General features: G+C 36.2%; 6 protein-coding genes across 6 annotated transcripts; 2 read left to right on the top strand and 4 right to left on the bottom strand.

Moving 5' to 3' along the window:
* Window positions 1-412: 412 nt before the first annotated feature.
* Window positions 413-1,177, bottom strand: LOC128020167 (probable inactive tRNA-specific adenosine deaminase-like protein 3). Its single transcript, XM_052606852.1, has one exon. The coding sequence runs from the start codon at window positions 959-961 to the stop codon at window positions 581-583; it is 381 nt and encodes a 126-aa protein (XP_052462812.1). The 5' UTR covers window positions 962-1,177; the 3' UTR covers window positions 413-580.
* A 2,797-nt stretch (window positions 1,178-3,974) lies between these two features.
* Window positions 3,975-8,082, top strand: osgepl1 (O-sialoglycoprotein endopeptidase-like 1). The gene is made up of 7 exons (XM_052606850.1): window positions 3,975-4,317; window positions 5,629-6,016; window positions 6,104-6,308; window positions 6,646-6,794; window positions 6,979-7,109; window positions 7,196-7,267; window positions 7,935-8,082. Exons 1-7 carry the CDS (start codon window positions 4,124-4,126, stop codon window positions 8,017-8,019), a joined length of 1,224 nt encoding a protein of 407 aa, XP_052462810.1. The 5' UTR covers window positions 3,975-4,123; the 3' UTR covers window positions 8,020-8,082.
* Window positions 8,083-8,086: 4 nt separating this feature from the next.
* On the bottom strand, window positions 8,087-11,492 carry LOC128020168 (ankyrin and armadillo repeat-containing protein). Its single transcript, XM_052606853.1, has 4 exons — window positions 9,195-11,492; window positions 8,601-8,747; window positions 8,445-8,491; window positions 8,087-8,338 (listed from the first exon to the last, which is right to left on the bottom strand). The coding sequence occupies exons 1-4, from the start codon at window positions 9,218-9,220 to the stop codon at window positions 8,265-8,267; spliced, it is 294 nt and encodes a 97-aa protein (XP_052462813.1). The 5' UTR covers window positions 9,221-11,492; the 3' UTR covers window positions 8,087-8,264.
* On the top strand, window positions 11,351-13,043 carry LOC128020166 (uncharacterized). The gene is given in 6 exon segments (XM_052606851.1): window positions 11,351-11,680; window positions 11,807-11,896; window positions 12,229-12,308; window positions 12,399-12,677; window positions 12,745-12,803; window positions 12,879-13,043. Coding segments are annotated over 5 exon segments (699 nt in total). The 5' UTR covers window positions 11,351-11,488; the 3' UTR covers window position 12,803; window positions 12,879-13,043.
* On the bottom strand, window positions 12,958-15,155 carry LOC128020164 (asparagine synthetase domain-containing protein 1-like). Its single transcript, XM_052606849.1, has 3 exons — window positions 13,764-15,155; window positions 13,500-13,681; window positions 12,958-13,392 (listed from the first exon to the last, which is right to left on the bottom strand). Exons 1-3 carry the CDS (start codon window positions 15,153-15,155, stop codon window positions 13,146-13,148), a joined length of 1,821 nt encoding a protein of 606 aa, XP_052462809.1. The 3' UTR covers window positions 12,958-13,145.
* LOC128020169 (ASNSD1 upstream open reading frame protein-like) lies at window positions 14,315-17,016 on the bottom strand. Its single transcript, XM_052606854.1, has 4 exons — window positions 16,818-17,016; window positions 16,630-16,683; window positions 15,300-15,375; window positions 14,315-15,208 (listed from the first exon to the last, which is right to left on the bottom strand). Exons 1-4 carry the CDS (start codon window positions 16,893-16,895, stop codon window positions 15,168-15,170), a joined length of 249 nt encoding a protein of 82 aa, XP_052462814.1. The 5' UTR covers window positions 16,896-17,016; the 3' UTR covers window positions 14,315-15,167.
* Window positions 17,017-20,223: the final 3,207 nt, after the last annotated feature.

Below are 20,223 nucleotides of genomic sequence, written 5' to 3'. Positions count from 1 at the left end.
AATATTTTTTATGATTTTTCAATTAACAGAAATTTGTGTGTATATATATATATATATATATATATATATATATATATATATATATATAATTTGTAATATTTAAATGTATTCATCAATTTCCTGTCTCCTTTCTGAATGAAATTTTATTTCTTAAAAAAATATATATATATATATATATATATATAGACACTGATAATATATAGATGGTCTGATAAATTGACTATGAAATTTAAAAGTAGACGACAATCGAAGTTATCTTCCATATTTTTTATTATGGTCCTATCAAAAAAAAAAAAAAAAGTCAAAACGTAAAAAGAATTAAAATGTCGATATTGTATGTATATATATATATATATATATATATATATATATATATATATATATATATATATACACACATTTAAATCACTTTTTGAATAAAGCCTCACATGCATTTCTCATCACCCCGTTAAACACTTCAAAGTGATGATTTAAATCTTTTTCCCAATTAATTTAATACTCGGGTTCCCAAGGCACCATCTGCAGAGGGCGCTCCATAAAACACTGTTGATTCTTGAATGGACCAAAGCCATTGCACACATCACACACGGCTCTTGGGTGATGGAAAGGTCATATCCGATGCAGATATAAGGCTGTCTGGTTTCTTTGGCATAGCAGGCATTCCTAAAGGACTGCTAAACCGACAGGCTAGATATTTCTCATAATTGTAGGCACCTTCTCCTTGCCCACAGGCCACAAGATCAATACAGACCATGACAGCATGATGAAGCGGATGAGAGCCTCGCTTAAAGTCATGACCCACCACAACAATCTGCTCAGATTCTGGGTCCACAATCACAGCGCCAACGGCATCCATTCCCATCTCCTCACCTGATCCTGCAGCCTCTACAGCTGCTGTCATGTACTCTTGCATTTTAGCTTTCTGATCGGCAGTGAATAAGTGGCCTCTCAGAGCCGACATCACGTGTTTGTCCTCGTGAAATGATGTAGGCCAGTGTTGCCTAGCTTTTTCAAACTGTGGTCTATAGTTAATGGAGGACTGGTGGGTATTTGGACAAGGAAAGGTTCTCCCAATCAACTGGAGTCAAAAGAACTGGAAGAACATCGCAGGGGCGGATCTAGAAAAATATTGATGGGGTGGCGAGAAGTGGGCAGGAATTTTTGAGGGGTGGCAACATATGGCAGACCTAATTTACTGAATTTAGTCACAGTTATCACAGTTGGATGATAAATATATGTGCACACAAAAGGACACAGGCTATCATTTCCAAACTTAATCTCATGCAATCAGTGTCTTGCATTTGAAACAGTTCATATAAGAAGCACCACCACACTCCCTAATGCATACAGTATGCATCGACATGTAATTAAGAGCATTTTAAAAGGTTCGGTGTTATCAATATGTCCCTTTATTATAAGAAACACCAGATTTTAACAGCCAATGACATTTCCAAAGTGTATACCAATATGCATGTAACTTTAGAGACGGTCCCTAAATTTGAGACTCGTCCAACGTCCAACGTCAAGCCAACTTTATCTGTTTTTTAATTGTTTTTTGTTTTTTACTTTTAGTTTTCTTTTCTCTTTGCTTGATTGGATTCCTCCATCAATTATGAACATTCAGTCGCAAACATGAGTTGCGAGCGGTCGCGAGCGCGGATGGCAGAATGGAGGATTTTTTTTGTTGTTTGTTTGTTTTTTTGGAGCAACTGGGATGGTGCCCCCTCTGGGAGTTGGTGCCCTAGGCAGATTGAGTCAGTTCGGGAGTTCGGAGCGGGATCGCGAATCATTTGTGTCAGTTCGGGAGTTCAAAGCGGGTTCGCGAATCATTTGATTCAGTTCGGGAGTTCGTAGCGGGATCGCGAATCATTTGAGTCATTTATGGGGATCGCGAATCATTTGAGTCAGTTTGGGAGTTCGGAGCGGGTGCGCGAATCTTTTGAGTCAGTTTGGGGCATAGACAGTAAAAGAAATGGACACAGCAACCCCATTGGAACTCAATTGAGACAAATGAAGCCCAGTTTTAGCGTTTTTTAGCACTTCCGTTTCTGACGCGCAGACTCAAACGAAGCTTGACAACGTCAGCAACCTGTCTGACAGATGTAAATCTTCTAAGTGGCTGTGCGTGCAAACTTCCATCGTTAATCTTGCGGAGACGGCGAGCTTGAGCGGGGAGTTCTTTGTCGTGAGTGAGCAGGAGTAAGTATTCTGATTAATTATTTTGTATAGTATTTTAAAATGTAACGCCAGTACGCCATATTAAGTTAATTGCCTGCGAGCTTCTCCACCTGTCTGTATGGTAATGCGACAGAGAGCCGAGTGGTTATGACGCAATCGTTAGCCTATTTTTTACAAAAACTGTTTATACGGGGCCATAATGTAACATAGAAGGCAATGGAGCCCTTTATACATTGTCGTGTATCTTTAGAAATAAATAATGGACAAACAGAGTCTTTAAACGCCTCAGATGTAAAGTTATTCGCTGTCAAAGTGACGCCAAAATGAATGGGAGTCAATGGGAATGCTAACGCAAGTGAAGTTCTGCTAGAAGATGGCAGCCCCCACCCGACTTCAACTTCCGGTCGAGTTCCTTGCCCCTTGGTTTGGGGATCGCAGATAATTTGAATCGATTCGAGAGCTCGGAGCGGGTTCGTGAATCATTTGAGTCAGTTCGGGAGTTCGGAGCGGGTTTGCGAATCATTTGAGTCAGTTCGGGAGTTCAAAGCATAGACGGTTCAAAGCGGGTTCGCGAATCATTTGAGTAAGTTTGGGGATCGCAAATCAATTGAATCAGTTCGGAAGTTCGGAGCGGGATCACGAATCATTTGAGTCAGTTCGGGAGTTCAAAGCGGATTCGCGAATCATTTGAGTCAGTTTGAGGATCACAAATCATTTGAGTCAGTTCGGGACTTCGTAGCGGGATCACGAATCACGAAAGATTCGCGCTTGTAAATTTTCAAATTGGCCATAACCTTTAATTCGTTGCTGCCAACTGGGTACCCCCGGTAGATCCGCCCCAAGTATCATATTTGTCCATTTCCTTTTTCTTAATTTGGCTTGTGGCTCCATCTTGTTCTATTCATTTAATAATTTGTCTGGGCCTTTCCTGATGTCATCTGTAGAAGCAGAATTTGACAGTAAAAGTTACTGCCTGAAGAGCTGTCTGAGACTTCAGACTCAAAATGTCCTCATCACGAACCTGGTTTGCAGTTAACTAAAACCATAATCAAATGTTCATTACTTGAAATAAAATAAACTTGAACTGAGGTATAAATAAATAACTTTTTTTATTTAGTTATTTAGCTTAACTTAATGTACTGAAACAACTAGCTAAAACTAAAATAAATAAGAAAATAATAACTATATAGACATTAAAAAATAATGAAACTGACAAAATACAAAATTATTAAAACTTAAAAAAACAGAATAAAAAAAACTGAAAATAGCCTATGAACGTTGTAATACAGAAATGTATGAAAATAGATAGATACATTGACTTTAATATATATATTTTTTCAAAAATAATTGTTATGAACTTGCATATTACAAAAAAAATTACTTTGCAAAAATCCGTAAAAACTACCAAATGCAATGCATTTGTATTATTTATATTTGTCAACAAGGCTAACGTGACCCAGAAACGGAATGAATGGATTTGAATACAGAAATGTGCGTGAAGCTAACATGCCTTTACCTTATTAGTAAAGAATGGACTTTAAATATCAAATAATAGCTGGAAATAGTCATAGAACCTAATTTATAGCAGCAAAGTGTGAAGAACTCATCTTATTCAGTGTACAACATCTCGTCCACGTGAGTCTTCATCCCTCATGTATTATCCCGTATTGTTCTTTATTTTGGACTTAGCATACTTGTTTATGCATTAAATTGGCCAAGGCATCTTTTTTTCTCTACTACTATTTATCCTTTTCATTTTAAAGGAAGTCTAACGGAACCCAACTTCGTTTGTTGTGAGTAGGGCGTATTTATATGTAACGCCTTGATCGGACAGATTCATAAATTAAGTTTTACAAGGAACTACATTAAGTCTAGCGGTCTATTGGATTCTTTTGAATTGTTGAAGCGTATGTAGCCTTTGAGATTCCCGTCGAATTAAATCAGCATGCTCCCTCGCGCTCTGAGTGGTGCTGATGTGTGCCTGATGAAGCGCTGCTCGTCACAGGGAGTCTTCAGGACAGGGCGCAGGTTAGTTTTGGGTATCGAGACGAGCTGCGATGAGACCGGAGCGGCTGTGCTGGACGACACTGGACTGATTCTGGGCGAATCTTTGCATTCTCAGAAACTGACACACCTTGAGTAAGGATAGCCACTGGCTTCATAAATAACCTCAGTTGATGATACATAGAACAACACTAACCACGTTTTCATTATGTTAAAGAAACATTTGCAAGGTCTTAAGAAACGAGAAAATTATCATAAAAATGGTCTATATGACCTGTGCACTATACTTCAAGTAGGGTTATTTTAGTGTTGTTTATGAACTAAATCTGTAATATAATCAAACGATTAATCGTGATTAATTGCATCCAAAATATAAGTTTTAGTTTACATGATACATGTGTGGAACATATATTTTTTAAATATTTACATGATTTTACATGTATGTATTCATATTAATATAAATTAAATCATATATAAATATATAATATATAAACAACATATTTTTCTTAAATATGTACATGCATGTGTGTGTCTTTATATATACAAAATACATATACACATCACACGCATATATCACGTAAACAAAAACTTATTTTGGATGTGATTAATCGCGGTCAATCACTTGACAGCACTAATTATATTATAGTATTATATTATATTATCAATATTTTAAACTAGCTTTTATTTTATATTTTTAGTTTTCATATGTTTTATTTTCCTTTATTTTTTTCCGTGTTAGTTTAAGTAATTTTAGTACTTAGACTTATTCACTCAATTGCCAAGGCAACATTTATAAATTTAACTTAAGTTTTTTATCATAGAATTATATTTTGTGTCAGTCTTATTTTAAGAAAAACTATTTAGTTTTAGTGAACAATAACAACACTGACTTATCTTCTTGAGCTATAATAGCTGTGCTTAAGAAACTGATTGAAAGCAAAGTTGTTATTCACTGGAAATATAAGCTGTGGTTACTATTCACTGTTGTTGTGTAGAAAAGAACAGCTTGGACATTCTGCTATGAATTACTTAAGTAATTCATAGCAGAATTACTCAAAAAACTTATCATTTTACTTATTTACTTACCAATTTTCTTACACTAGAGAAGTTCACAGGCTTTTAGACAATAGTGTTACTAATGGCTTGTATGTTGGTTTTACATACCTAATATAAAAACCCTCAAAAAAAATAAAAATAAATAATAATAAAATGTGTGAATTCTGTCATGTAAACAAAAACTGTAATATAATTATATTTTATAAGGGTTTTTTTCATTATGTTCGGCCATTTTCAGATCAGGACTATTTAAGTTAAATCCAGGAATAACAAAAAAGGTGATTTAAAAATAAACTATTTGCCTTATATATTTATATACATAAGATAAGGATATAAATGACTCCGTTAATGGCGTATTATGTGCATTTAATTCCACTCATTCTCTTACAGGACGGGTGGAATTATCCCAACTGTGGCCCAGCGCCTACACAGAGAAAACATCTGTAGAGTTGTCCAGGAGGCCTTGGACAGAAGTGGCATTGAACCCAGTGAACTCACAGCTGTGGCCACAACAGTGAAGCCGGGGCTCGCTCTTAGCTTAGGGATCGGCTTGGATTTCAGTCAGAGGTTTGTGAGACTTCACGAAAAGCCGTTCATCCCTATACACCATATGGAGGCACACGCCCTCACTGTAAGAATGCTACACCCCGTAGACTTCCCTTTTCTTGTGCTCCTTGTCTCTGGGGGTCATTCTCTTCTTGCATTGGCCAAAGGAATAGATGAATTTCTTCTGCTGGGGCAAACATTGGATGTAGCAGCCGGGGACACTTTAGATAAGGTATCACGATATCAGGACAGTTTCAAACACAGTGAGAGCAGCAGGATGTTTGTAATATAAACCATTTATCTTTGCTTTCAATGACAGATTGCTAGAAGACTTTCTCTTAGCAGTCACCCAGAGTGCTCGTCTTTGAGCGGTGGACAGGCCATAGAGCTTCTGGCAAAAGAAGGAGATCGATTCGCTTTTCATTTCAAGTCACCCATGGGGCAGCTCTACGACTGCAATTTCTCTTTTGCTGGTTTGCAAAACCAGGTGACACTGGCAATAAGCAAAAAAGAGAAAGAAGAAGGTACTTTATCTATTCCTTTTAAACAAAAGTTTCCAAAAGCTAGTGAGCTGCCTACATAGATTATATATATATATACACACACACACACACACACATTGTATTTATATAAATGTACAGAACACAAATATTGTGCAAAAATATAGGGTTTTCAGTTAGATTTTAACTATTTTATGGATATATATGTATTCATTCATATTGAAGTATCAATAAAATAGTTAAACACAAATGTGAAAATGTTTTATTTGTATGTGCTGTATATGTTAATTGTAATTGCATAAAATGTGTATTTATATAATCCTAACCACTATTATATAACTGTAATGTTATGTTTCGTCAGGTGTTGAAAAAGGACAGTTATTATCATGCGTCAAAGACATCGCCGCTGCCTCACAACACACCGTGGCGTCTCATATAGCCAAACGAACACATCGTGCCATTTTGTTCTGTAAATCCAAAGGTCTTCTACCACAGCATAATCCAACTCTGGTAAGTTCACAGCACTCCAGGACTCGGTTGAGGCTTTTTAGTATTAACATTCATTTGAGCTTGGCTTAATCATTGTACAGTTGAAAAACTGTAATGCCTGTGGTGAATTGACATTCTGTGAAAATTCCACTAACCTTTCTATCCCAACCAAAACTTCTACTCTTCCACTTGTGCACCTCTGTAGGTTGTTTCAGGGGGAGTAGCAAGTAATGAATACATCAGACGGACTCTGAAAATTGTCACAGATGCCACTGGATTACATCTGCTTTGCCCTCCATCAAAGTTTTGCACTGATAATGGAGTCATGATTGCATGGTAAGAACATAAAATGATGCATATTGCCTTATAGTCTTAATGGCATGAATAAGACAGTGACATTTGTTCCTCACTATTGTTGGTAGGAATGGTGTAGAGAGACTAAAGCAAGGAAAGGGGATCATGTCCCACACCGAAGAGGTCAACTATGAACCCAAGTAAGTTCAAATCTGACCCTGGAACACTTAACTGTCAATTTTTCAAAATTGAGATAATACATCATCTGAGATCTGAATAAATAAGATTTCCACTGATGTATGGTTTATAAGGATCGGACAATATTTGGCTAAAATTGATCATTTTTACCCATATAAGGTTTTTTTTTTTTTTGCTATTGCTACAAATATACCCCAGTGACTTTTTGGTCCAGGGTCACAAATGGTATTTGCTCTGTTAGTAAATAAATTGGATTTATATACATTTTCAATGCATAATCAATTTTGTAAAAAAAAAAAAAATCTTATTTTTGTAATCTTTTTTTCATTTTTATGATTTAATTAAGTAATGGCTTTTCATCAACTCACAAACCCCAGTTTGGAAAACCCTGATGTGATGTTTAATGCAAAGTATGGAATATCTTTTCTATCTCTTTGTATTTTTATATAATTTTGGTACAAAATAAACCTATTCAAATCTATGTGATAAAAAAGTAAGGTCAAAAGTATTCCAGTTAGATTACCTAAAATGTGTAAAATCGAATAGATTACATTACTAACTTCCCTCATATAACTGGAATCAGTAACGGTTTGTAAGTAATCTACCCAGCACTGATTGTACATGTGAAGAGTCTGTTTTGATGTAATAACATTTTTCCTTTATTTTTAGGGCACCACTTGGATTAGACATTACTTCAGAAGTTAAAGATGCTGCAATCAAAATTCCCCCATTAAAACTGAAGATAAATTCTTGACATTGTGTTGAAAGGACATTTCCTACATATTAATAAATGATTATTTATTAAAAGAAATTCAAATGGGTCTGTTTTGCATATGCTTTAATTCAAAGTTAATGATGTTATTTCTTTTTAAATCACCTTTTGGTGTGCATGGCAGTTCTTGACCTTTCAGGTATTTTCATTCAACCTTTGTTTTGGGGCATTGTGGCAGGACATCTGTCCCGTTCTGACTCTGGGGTTGGCAGTTCTGGCCCTCTATCTTAAATGGTGTGGCAAAAGAGCTGGTGTTTCTCTGTCCCCAGTTGCAGACTGACGTTCATTCTCTTTGCCAGTCCTGGTGAGAAATGATATAGCGCAAACATCTGTAAGTGAGATATAGTCCTCATTGCTTTAGCCAGCAATACAGTATCGCTCTGTCATACATAATTCAATTGAAATACCTTTATTATCACGATGAGGCACAGGAGGGCTGCCATTTATCTCCAAACTGCAATGGAGAAAACAGAAAGAAAACAAATTATGCTTGTGAATTATCAAAGGCCTCATATTTTAGCTACTTCATTTTTACTTCATTGCATACTTTAAAATTAAAGCACCTGAGGGATGGATTCCCTGTTCTTCTCTGTCTTTCAATCTCTGCTGTAAACACTTGCGATATTCTGGCATCTTCAGCTAAATTCTCCATATATGTGAGGAGACTTTCTACATTTCGCCAGAAGCTGTCGATGACGATGCTGTGCGAACTTAAAATGTAGGAGGGGATAAAGTATATTATTTTAATTCCAAAATATATTTTTAATTGCAAAATAATAAATCACAATTAACACTATCACAATTAACTTTTTATTTATACTATATTTTCATTTATATATCATTTTTATTCCATGGCAGAAACAAGCTTCCACAGTTATGAAGGTGCGGACAGTTCTGTCTGACAAAGTGTTTTAACAGACGATCCAGGGGAGACTCGGTCCAGACACCTGACCGAAAAGGAAGCACTCTTGGAATATAGCATCATTTTGGAATCACAGCCTGTAAACGGGTCATAGTTTAACACTAATAGCAATACAAGAGACACAGCAACTCTTGTAAGCAATGTTTACAGAGAAACCCACAGGGGGAATAATGTTCCTGTCTTATGAGTCTAACAGATCAGTGCTGTCTCAAGACAGGAAGTGCTGGCCACTTACCCGCTGGACCAGACCTGTTCTGTCATCGACCGGGAGAAGCTCAGGTACTCAATCTGCTCAGTTTATCCAGTGCCTGTCAGCACGTAGTCAATGGGAAGCTGTTTTTATTGCATTTGGTGCTTCTTCTGTTCTGTCTGGACGACAGCTTTGCAGGGAGAGTGTTACTTACATTCATGGGTGACTGATTGGTTGGATGGAACTGGGTGATCTCTTTTGGGATGGTGTATAATGAGACCAATTTTTATCTGACCCACATATTGCATTTAGTTTGAAGAGGACAGAAGAAGGTCAAGGATGGCCGGGTAGCCCATCTGTTCTGCCATGAGTTTCTGTTGCTTCAGTTTGTCCTGCCAGGGCACACAGAACTGTTGCACCCTGTTCCCGAACTTCTAGCTGGACACCTGAACACAGGGTGAAGTTCAGAGAGAGTTTACTGTGCCAAGGGTTGACTTGAGACTTTATGCAATACGAGAACCATTCTCTGAAATCATATCCTTCTTATCAAATCTTATAATTCTTTGAAAGTTATCAAGAACAGTACAGGAAATTCAACAACAACAAAATAAGACCCACTTGTTGATATAAAAGCAAGACTAAAAAATGCTAAATTAATAAGGAATGAACTAAAATCAAAGAACAACATTTAAAGAAAGGTGCTTTTTTTCTTTTTTTTTTTAGAACATAGATAAAAGTATATATTATTCTAAATAAATTACTAAAACCGTTTATTATAAGCATATTCATAAACTAAATTCCTATATAAATATTATTCTTACAAATATTATGGTAGTGATTATGCTGACGATTTTCTGACGTTCTGATAATTTATGTTGTTAAAATAACATTCTTTTCTGTAAATGCATTGTCTACTGGTTTATTTAGCTACTTTTCAGTACACCACATTATATAACACTTAGTACTGTAAGACTGAATGGTAAAGTGCAAATGAACACCTGAGCACTCTTCTGGGTTTGTTATATTGTTACAAGTAAAAATCACACAAGGGTAAAAACATTGGTGTGATGTAAACAACACACACAGCTACAACAAATTAAACTGATAATGGGTGCGCTAGATTTATAGTGTGTGAATAATCAAGCATTGACATTGATCAGTCGTATTGGCGACACGAAGGGGCCCCCAAATAAAATTCTGCTTAGGGCCCCATAAATCTTGGGTATGCGTGTATGCATTTCTCAATGTAACTTCTGTGCCAGAGAGCCTTCATGGTATAATCTGTTTATTTTTATCTGACCGACTTTGTATCGTAATATGCTGGTGGCAACTGGCACGTGGAGCTCTGGTCATAGTTGGGTACCAGCAGACTGATAAAGGAAATTGGTTAAAACCATACATTCCCACAGTCAGCTCCCTCACAATCTGGTGGACCATTCTGTAATCCAGGCGCAAACTGGAGTCAAAGGGAGCCAGAAAAATTATGTTGGGAGCTAAAATTTTCCTTAATTAATTTCCTTTCAAAAACACCCCTCAAAGTTGTTGAATTTAATTTTGTGCTCTTAGCAACCAGTCACGCCCAGTGACGCTTCTGCAACTCTTCAGCTCGACCAATAGATGGCGCTGTTGCACGCGTTAGCGGTCAGGTCAGTGCAATATGCAGGACTAGCTCATGATAGAGTTTGATTAGTATTTTGATTATAATATATTTTTATTATTTTATTTAAAAGCGGCAGTTCTAATTAATAAACATACTTTAAATGAGTCAGAGGCTATTCCATGGACTGAATGTTAGTCAAGTCACCCTAAAAAATACAAACTGTAAGATACAAACTTTTCAACATATTAATGTCATATAAAGTATGGTATTCAAAAAAGCAAAAGCACAAAAGACGCGTCTATATTCATGTACATAGTCCAAAATGAATCGTATATTATTATAATTTGCATTACGTATTAATAAAAATATATATATAATTTGCACGTCAATGCACATATTTAATAAAGACATAGACAAAAAGGTAATAAAATATATATTACAACTCGACAAGATATATTGCTTTATTTAACAAAATAAATTAAAAAGATTCGTGTAAATGATTTCGACGTCCTATCACTTATATTTATGAGCTAAGTTAGTTTAGCGGATGTGTGAGTGCTTTGGCTTTAAAACGTTGTGGCACCTACTGCGCATGTGTGGGTCTAACTGAACAAAACAATTTTACCCAGAAAACGATCTTGGCGAAACCTTTCCAAAGTGTAAAACTTTACAGTTTAACCAACTTTTTGTAAGATCAAATGCAGAAAAAAGCTTTTGTCACTTTCATTTTCATCTGACTATGAAAGCTGTTATTTTAGCTGCAGGTTATGGAACAAGACTGCAAAGGGACATCGAGAATGACACTACCGGGAATTTCAAGCATCTGGGAGGCATTGCAAAGCCACTGCTTCCTGTCGGACCATGTGCCCTTATCACACACTGGGTCCAGGCACTGACCAAAACACGATGTGTGGACACAGTTTATGTGGTTGTGAGTGCATAATAACTGTTTAGTTGTTGTTGTTTTTAAATATGACAATATTCAGCTTTTACAGTCCTTGTTTGAATTGCATGATTATCTTGCACAAAATAATAAACTGTATCATCTTTTGAACAGACGAATGATCTTTACCATGAAGCATTCCAGCAGTGGGCTCAAGAATTCCTCAATGTTAAAATAATCAATGATGGAACAAGAAGAAATGAGGTGAGCAACATGGGAAGGAGCTATTTGTCAATTAAAATATATACACACACACACACACACACACACACTGCCGCTCAAAATTTTGGGATCAGTAAGACTTGTAATGTTTTTTAAAGAAATATCTTATGCTCATTAAGGTTGGATTTATTTGATCAAAAATACAGAAAAAAATGTTATAACAATATAAAATAGTTTCTTTTTTAATATAGAATTTATTTTTGTGATGCAAACCAGAAAATTTCCATCAGCCATTACTCCAGTCTTCAGTGTCACATGATCCCTCAGAAATTATTCTAATATGCTGATTGTTTTTCAAACAAATGTGTTTGCAGGACAGACATGGTGCTGTTGCCTGTCTTCAGCTAACGGTCAAGTTGTGTGCTGTGGATGAACACTTACTAGTTATCGGAGGGTATAAACTGCATCAGATTAAATAATGCACTCCAGCTAAATGTTTAAAATGGGTTTAAAATTTGGAGAAAAAAAAAAAATCTTTTGGCAGAGATACTTTATTCAAAGAGGATTTCAGCCTGAGGAAATTCACAGAGAGGTTCTTTGAAGTGCAAAGTAAAGACAAAGAGAGCAACTTAGTGCTGTAATGCACATAATGCAGTAGGTTTTTTTTGTATTGTTTGATACAAGATGACATTTCAATACTATTTATCCTTAATATTAGAGTCAATATCTTTAATGTTTTATCCCCACTTTGCAGTGTCCTTGCTTTTACTTGTTTTCAAGAACCTCACTTCCGCTTTTGGACATTTTTCTCAGTGAGAAGAAGGTACAGTTTATATTTATTTAGCTGTTCTATCATGTTATTTTTCGTAATGCAACTCTCTTCCTTGCAGAATGCACCCCTTGAAGAGCGGGATGCACCAGGGACCTTTCTCTCATGGCTCATATTAAGGTTACTTACTGGCATATATTAAGGCATTGTGTTTTTTGACATTCAATTACTTTAATAACCATCGGTTTATTTTAGGAGGCCTGTGTAAGTGCACAGGATATCTGGACGATTTGATGTGGGAAATCTTCCATCATACATAGAATGTGACAAATACTTCAAGGACCAACTGCAAAATCCTTCTGTTTATTTAATGTAGTTCAAACATGTAATGACATACAGAATAAAACTTATTGCCATAAATGTGTTAATTGTACTCATTCCCAGTTGCCCAAACCAATCATTTAAGGAGCATATCCATGTTAAAAGAACAGAACCAGAAAAGACACCTGTCAGAATATTAAATTAGGTGGTGAAAAGCCTTTTGCACTTATCTGAGGCCTTTTCATGGCTGTCCTCTAACTTAGCAATTCTGGAGCCGAACTGCATGGCTCTCTTAGGCAAGAGAGCAGAGAGTCCCAATCCCAACTCAATAGCCGCCAACCTCAGTAACAGCTTTTCTCCGACTCCTCTAGGTAGAGACAAGTCAGCCTTCTCAGACACAGGTAGTCCGTTAAGAAAACTGACTACATCTTCATCCAAGTACGGGAATCTGAGATAAAAGAAGAATATGTATTATGTACAATACAATAGCATTTCATTTTTGGTCCAAGTCCTTTAACCTTAAATATTCCTTGAGCTGCAAAGTGTAATTCTTGCCTGGCCTCTTTTCCATGGTCCCCAATGATTCGGTCATCCCTTCCAAGATTTCTGGAGGATATTCGTCCCAATTCCATAGCCAGCTCTTTGACGAGTCCTTCCAGCCCTGAGTTCTTATACCGCACCCTGTGTCTGGAGTATCCCGCCAGCTGTTCATCTGCTCCGATGCCAGTCAAAACCACCTGCGAGAAAAGGAACATATAATTTTATACAGTATGACCTAGGACTTCCACAATTCAAGTGCAAACAGAAAAAGAAAGTTACCTTTGCTTCTGAAGTATAAAGTTCTTCTATGCCCTCATTTATGACACCAATTCCTCTGGCGGCAAACCAGACGGCACATCCAAGGCTATCATCCAGAACAGTGTCCAAAGGGTGCACCAAATGACAGATGCATTTCTGTCGCATTTCTTTAAGCTCCTCTTGAGTTATGTTAATTTCGATAAAGTTCCACTTGCGCTTTGGACTGAGTTTTTTTAGTTCTTGCAGACCAGCTCTACCGGTTAATCTGTCAGGCACATCAAAGTAGTTAAAGCTCTGTTGATCCAATTGCATTTCATCAGCGTCACAGCCTTTCTTCTTATTTTTCCCTTTCTTCAAAGACTTGGGAGGCACTTTTGGTTCTTGGATTTTGAAAGCAACATTGAGCAGGTCAATGGGTTTGTCTGCAGGGATGTGCCTATCAGCAAGGACGGCTAATATCATTGAATCAATTCCCCCAGAAAAAAGAATGGCAATATCAGCTTTCATATGATTGGGGATCGCCATTTCCTCTTGAGCAGGTAGGTACTGTACTCTCTTACGGACTGCCTCACTTAGAATACCAATGAGCGTGCTAACCACTGCTTTCTTTTTAGAGTTTGTTAAAAATCCTTTCAGATTTTCAACAGAGGTTTGAGAAACATTCTGATCTCGTTCAGTTGTAAATGATGAAATGGATATGTTCATTGGACAAATAGGAGAGGTCAGGTAAAGTCCAGAACTATTAACAGTGACAGATCTGGGAAGACCTACGCATTTCGATTCCGGGCTTTCATTTGGCTCTTCACCACTGTGGAAAACCCATGGAAAAAATTCAAATACAAATGGACGTAAAGGTGAAGAGTCTTTAAGGTCAAACCGGTACACTCCACTAGGTGGTACTTCCTGCCATTGGGACTGAATATTATCTACTGGCAGGGAAGCAACTGATGAAAGTGTGAAAGATGTCCCTTCAGGATCGAATTGCCAAAGCAGACTTCTTCTTCCAAAAAAATCTCTCCCAAACCAGATACAGCGCTCTACTTTTTGGTAATATATAAAGGCCCATGGTCCTCTGAGTTGCGATAGTAAAGATAGCATATCTGAGGCACACTGAGCCATTGACAGGTGATGGAGAACAACTTTGGTGTCATTTTCTCCCTGTTCTACTCTCAGACCACCAAATACCTCTCCATTCCAGAGAAGCATGTTTCCATTGTCATCTTGAAGAGGCTGAGGTGTCAAGCATCCTCTCATGTGAAGCACATGTGCAGAGAAAACTAGACTGCCGTTTGAGATTGGCTCTGTAATGTCCCAGCTAGAGTTGGGCCCTCTGTGCTTGAGATTTTCATGGACATGCTTGTCCAGGGGATTATGCGCTGTGGTCAAACTGACCACGCAGCAGATACCGCACATGATCTCAAGGCACTATATATCTCGATATTCTTTTCTCATATTATCCAGATCCTCTATAAGAGACAAGATGATGGTCGTATTAGGAAGCGCTCTAATTGTACAGTTATTATTTGTCATTTATGATTCATTGTTTAGAAATCTTACCTTTACAAGTGCTAAGGGTCTCTCCTTTGTCTGCCAGGAAGAATATATTGCTGTTGGGCTGCAGGGTGTAAACTCTCTGTAAGAATAAGCTTATGAGTACCAGAACATGATGTACTAACAAATCTACAATCTAAACAGGAGTCATTATAATTCTTCAAAAACGAAATCAGGTCCTATTTTCTTCATCTAAAGGTATGCCATGAGAAGACCGCTGACCTTGAGGTACACTTGGAAATCTCTTCGATTGACATTACATGCAATACTCTCAAGAAAAACATGACATCGTATTATCTGAATCCCAGTGTTTTGGAAAATAGCAATAGATTATATGCATGATGTGTGTATAATGTTCTGGTCCTTTTTTCTTTGTTTTTCAAAATCGCTAAGTGTTATGAAACAGTGCAAGCTTATTGAAGAAGATGCTTTTAAAATAACTGGAAATATTGGTTTCAAAGATAATTGATTATACTATTACTGGTTATAGCTTAAAATGTTTTTCATAATATATGGTACAGTGGCATGACAAAGTTTGGGAACCCCTTGCAGAATCTGTGAAAATGTGAATTTTTACAAAATAAGAGAGATCATACTAAATGAATGTTATTTTTTTTTTTATTTAGTACTGTCCTGAGTAAGATATTGTAAATAAAATGTTTACATTCAGTCCACAACACACAAAAAAATTGCTGAAATAATTAAAATAACCCCATTCAATAGTTTGGGAACCCTTGGTTCTTCATGCTGTGTGCTGTTACCTGGATGACCAATGACTGTCTTTCTGTTTTGTGATGGTTGTGCATGAGTCCCTTGTTTGTTCTGAACAGTTAAATTCAGAACTGTTCTTCAGAAAAATCTTTAAGGTCCTGCAGATTCTCCGGTTTTCCAGCATCTTTGCATATTTGAACCCTTTCCAGCAGTGTCTGTATGATTTTTAGATGCATCTTTTCACACTGAGGACAATTAAGACACTCAAACACAACTATAAAAAAGATTCAAACGTTCACTGATGCTCCAGAAGGAAACAAGAAACAACTTTTTTCACAATGAAGATGTGCAAATTTTTCTTATTTTGTTGAAATATATTTTTTTTCCATTTAGTTCTGCCCTTCTAATCAACAGAAGACACTTGTGTTTCCCGGAACACATTAATTAGTATGATCTCTCTTGTTTTTTAGAAATGTTTTCAGAGATTCTGCAAGGGGTTCCCAAACTTTCGCATGCCACTGTGAAAACTGCAGTTTGTTTTTGTCAGAATCTGCTACTCAAAATGTAAAAATGACCCTTATGACAGTATAATTAATATAACAAGACGAGTAGACAGCATACATACCCTGTTTTTCTTCAAATTGCTCAACTCATCAACGACAATCTTTTGCTCTTTTATCTGTGAATGAATCGTAAATGTTTGCAAACATTAATTAAAAGCATAATTTACTATTAAATTTAGTTAACGTACTGCCAATTTTACATAAAGTTGTGATATTATATAGGCTATACAAAGCATTTTTGAAAGGAAACCTTCTTGTTCAGCTCCTCTTTTTGTGCACGATTTTCCTGAGCTCCAGGTTCCGTTCGCTGGCTGTTTTCAGAGGACATTTTATATCAAAACGCATCGTAGGATTCAAGGAAACATTTCCACATGCAAGCATAGACAGTAAAAGAAAGCATGCAAGCGGCTCGTTCGTCGAACACAAATGACGTACGCGGGAGAAGCAGGCAGCGACGCGTTAAAAGTACGTCACTTAAATGTTTACCAACTCATGACCCCTCCCCGAGTCTTTAAAGAGAATGACAACGATGGTTTTAAGATAGCTACGAGAGACTGGAGCATTTTAACAAATGAATGTGAATGAACGAGTGAGAGAGACCGTGTAAACGGATGGTTTAAATACCTGTAATGTGTCTAGACAAATATGATGTAGGCTACGTTAAACTGTCAAAATAGCTCACATAGGTCAAATGCAAAAAGTTATTCACCACCAAACAGTTGATATTTGTCTGAAACCGATTTAATCTGATAATATCCTGTCTGAGTTTCTAAAATAATTGAAGGTCAAAAAAAAAAAAAAAAGCATATTATAATGTGTTTTTGTTGCAAAGTAAAAGCTGTTTTTTAAATGGAGTTTTATTATCATATTATACTATCCTTTCTGATGTCCTACCACACTTAAGGGGTGGTTAAAAAAATTAACATGATATCATAACTCTTGTATGCATCATCTTATCCCAAACTAATCCAAATATTTGTGTTGCACTGTAACTGGAGAGTTTTGCTCAAAACATGTCAAAGCACATGGTTTGCATTTAAACCTTCAAAAGCAATCTAAGCTGACAAGAGTTTACTGTTTTGCGGTAGAAATGTTGAATCCCATTGGATACAAGTAGTATTTAGTGTAAAATGGAGCCATTTGATTTTGATTTTTCTCCCACAACACTAAACAACCAACATGCCACAATCCTACATCCATGAGATCATGGCTTCTGATGACAAAAGGTTTTGTAACACATCCCTGAAATGTATATATACACGTATTGACAATGTGTTCAATATATAATATTATGCATTCGAACAGATTTGAGAATATTTCATATCCACTATAAGAGTTTTGTTAAGATGATTAAATCATCATATTTTCAGTAACTGTCAAATACGTAAAGGTATTTTAAAAGACTAAGGTGACACACACACATGGCACATCCCTAGTCCTCCTAAGTATTATATGTAGCTGTTGTTGTTGGTATTAAGAATATTCTTTAGATGAATTTTTGGGAATACAAAATATTCTTATCTTTTTTCTTAAGTTAGAAAATAAGAAGAAATTGGCAGTTAAGAAGAATTTTATTCTTAAGAATTTTTCGTGAATCCTGCCTCTGATTACTAAAATTGAGGCATTTAAAATATCTCTAAAATCTCACTTGTTATTATGCCTCAAAAAACATGGATAATATTTTTTGTATGTTCTAGTTTTTTTAAATGTTGTGGGTTCCATATACTGTTATTATAATTATTAATTGTTGATACAACTTTGTTAATTCAACTTTGTAATATAATTTATCAAAAATCACACTATGAAAAATAAAATCAAATAGCAACCACTGCTCTAAAAATAGAATCCATTGGTTTTGGTAATCATTCCTATTTTTAATAGTAAGATCCCACTATCCTGTTTTGTAAACTTCTAACCTCATTCATGACAACGAAAACCTGTATTTACTGAATTACAGTGTTTGTGTTTGTGGTCCTGTTGATTGTGCATTAGCCCCTGTGTTGTACAGTTCTGTTGAAACGTTTGTTCACCCATGAAATGCTTAAGTGTTAAATCATGTGGACAGTGTTTACTTGTGTTTACACATTAGTTTGTTTGGGTTAAGTCATGGTCATGGCTGTAATGAACTCTGTATACTCCTGTATTGATTCTAGACACCTGTGTAAAGTTTGGATCTTTATCAGAGGAAAATTGGCAATTTCCAAGGTTACTAAATATGTTGGAAGAGTTCCGATTTTTCAGATCAAAGAAAACCAAATTTGATTAAATGCAGATTTATTATCAAGCAAGGTGTAAATCACATTTTCGTGTTATGAGACCAACAGAGAGACAGAGAACAATACCAAGTCTGTGACCCAAGTAATCTGGTTCTATGTCTCAAATTTCTGTGGCTAGGATGGTTCTGTGTGCAACATGACTCAGCTCTGAGCCATGTGTGAATCGGATGCTTCCTAATTCCTAATTGTCAGATGTTTTAATCAAGTCCAAACCATTAGATGTTGGTTTGTCATTCCATGCAAATTCTGCAGCAAACAAATATGAGAACCACTAACAAAAGAGATATAACGACGCAATCCTTTCTGTTTGTTATGTGATTAAATGTGACATGTCATTGCATCATGTTATTATTTAAAAATAACAAAACCGAGCAAAGCATTACTTCACTTTTTATGCATTATCAAGTCAAAAAAATATGAAGATACAAACAGATATATAAAAAAACATGCTACAAGCTTCTGCATAGTTATGTTAAGGGAAAAACATCCACCCAGGCTGTCAATTGTATAAAAGACTGAAATGCACTCTTTTGAGCCTCTCAGGGTTACGCAATAAGGTTGTAAGTGAGCGTGAGTGTGTAATAAAGCAATTTTCCTTCAAACCAAAAGCAGAAGGCAAAAACACATTCCGGACATACATAGCTTTTTTAATAAACATATGCTTATGTTTTTCTAATATTTCACATTATGTTTGTTTGTGTGCTCGAATACTGACACTAAGTACTGACCTGAATAGAATAAATCTGGATACCATTGGGAAGAGCCAATCACTGCCAAGCTGTTGGGAAATAGCTGTCATTGATCCAAAGTGCAACTCAGTAACAGCGGAAAAAGAAAACTTCCATCTTATTGTGAATGTTGAAAATAAAACCAAACTCATCTATCTATCTATCTATCTATCTATCTATCTATCTATCTATCTATCTATCTATCTATCTAGATCAGGGGTCTCCAAACTCGGTCCTCAGGGTCCTGCAGGAGACTGAGTTTGGAGACCCCTGATATAGATGATTGGAATTTAATAAAATGTTAACACTGATTTTATGTAAACTACTGTTCATCGAGGGCTGTGTTGTAAAAATTCAAAATGATAGAGATGTACTGGGCACCTTTTAGGTCATTGAGCACAGCATGGCAGTGAATAACAGAACACCCATGTCATGGTGACACATAAAGAGATTATCTGATGCTAGTGGTGTTGATACTGATATGGGTTTTTAATGGCATACCACCTGAATGATAACTAATAAGATATATGGCCAGTTGAAAAACACAAAAAATGTATTATGTGTAGGAGAGCCTGGGGAGTTGTCACACATCAGACAAAAAGTAGCAATGCTACTATTAATAATGACTTAAATATTAACATTTCTTCTAACG

The sequence above is a fragment of the Carassius gibelio genome, chromosome A9, assembly GCF_023724105.1.
Source record: "Carassius gibelio isolate Cgi1373 ecotype wild population from Czech Republic chromosome A9, carGib1.2-hapl.c, whole genome shotgun sequence".
Lineage (NCBI taxonomy): Eukaryota > Metazoa > Chordata > Actinopteri > Cypriniformes > Cyprinidae > Carassius > Carassius gibelio.
This window is presented reverse-complemented; position numbering and strand designations above follow the sequence as displayed.

What these genes read in the sequence shown, in the direction of transcription:
- osgepl1 (XM_052606850.1), top strand. Translation starts at nt 4,124, where the DNA reads ATGCTCCCTCGCGCTCTGAGTGGTGCTGATGTGTGCCTGATGAAGCGC. An exon ending in CAGAAACTGACACACCTTGA is followed by an intron (nt 4,318 to 5,628) that starts GTAAGGATAGCC and finishes ATTCTCTTACAG; the next exon opens with GACGGGTGGAATTATCCCAA. An exon ending in CCGGGGACACTTTAGATAAG is followed by an intron (nt 6,017 to 6,103) that starts GTATCACGATAT and finishes TTTCAATGACAG; the next exon opens with ATTGCTAGAAGACTTTCTCT.
- LOC128020168 (XM_052606853.1), bottom strand. Translation starts at nt 9,220, where the DNA reads ATGACAGAACAGGTCTGGTCCAGCGG. An exon ending in GAACAGGTCTGGTCCAGCGG is followed by an intron (nt 8,748 to 9,194) that starts GTAAGTGGCCAG and finishes CTACATTTTAAG; the next exon opens with TTCGCACAGCATCGTCATCG. An exon ending in ACAGGGAATCCATCCCTCAG is followed by an intron (nt 8,492 to 8,600) that starts GTGCTTTAATTT and finishes TCTCCATTGCAG; the next exon opens with TTTGGAGATAAATGGCAGCC.
- LOC128020167 (XM_052606852.1), bottom strand. Translation starts at nt 961, where the DNA reads ATGTCGGCTCTGAGAGGCCACTTATTCACTGCCGATCAGAAAGCTAAA.
- LOC128020164 (XM_052606849.1), bottom strand. Translation starts at nt 15,155, where the DNA reads ATGTGCGGTATCTGCTGCGTGGTCAGTTTGACCACAGCGCATAATCCC. An exon ending in TTTATACTTCAGAAGCAAAG is followed by an intron (nt 13,682 to 13,763) that starts GTAACTTTCTTT and finishes CTTTTCTCGCAG; the next exon opens with GTGGTTTTGACTGGCATCGG. An exon ending in GACCATGGAAAAGAGGCCAG is followed by an intron (nt 13,393 to 13,499) that starts GCAAGAATTACA and finishes CTTTTATCTCAG; the next exon opens with ATTCCCGTACTTGGATGAAG.
- LOC128020169 (XM_052606854.1), bottom strand. Translation starts at nt 16,895, where the DNA reads ATGTCCTCTGAAAACAGCCAGCGAACGGAACCTGGAGCTCAGGAAAAT. An exon ending in AAGAGGAGCTGAACAAGAAG is followed by an intron (nt 16,684 to 16,817) that starts GTTTCCTTTCAA and finishes ATTCATTCACAG; the next exon opens with ATAAAAGAGCAAAAGATTGT. An exon ending in GCAATTTGAAGAAAAACAGG is followed by an intron (nt 15,376 to 16,629) that starts GTATGTATGCTG and finishes TTATTCTTACAG; the next exon opens with AGAGTTTACACCCTGCAGCC.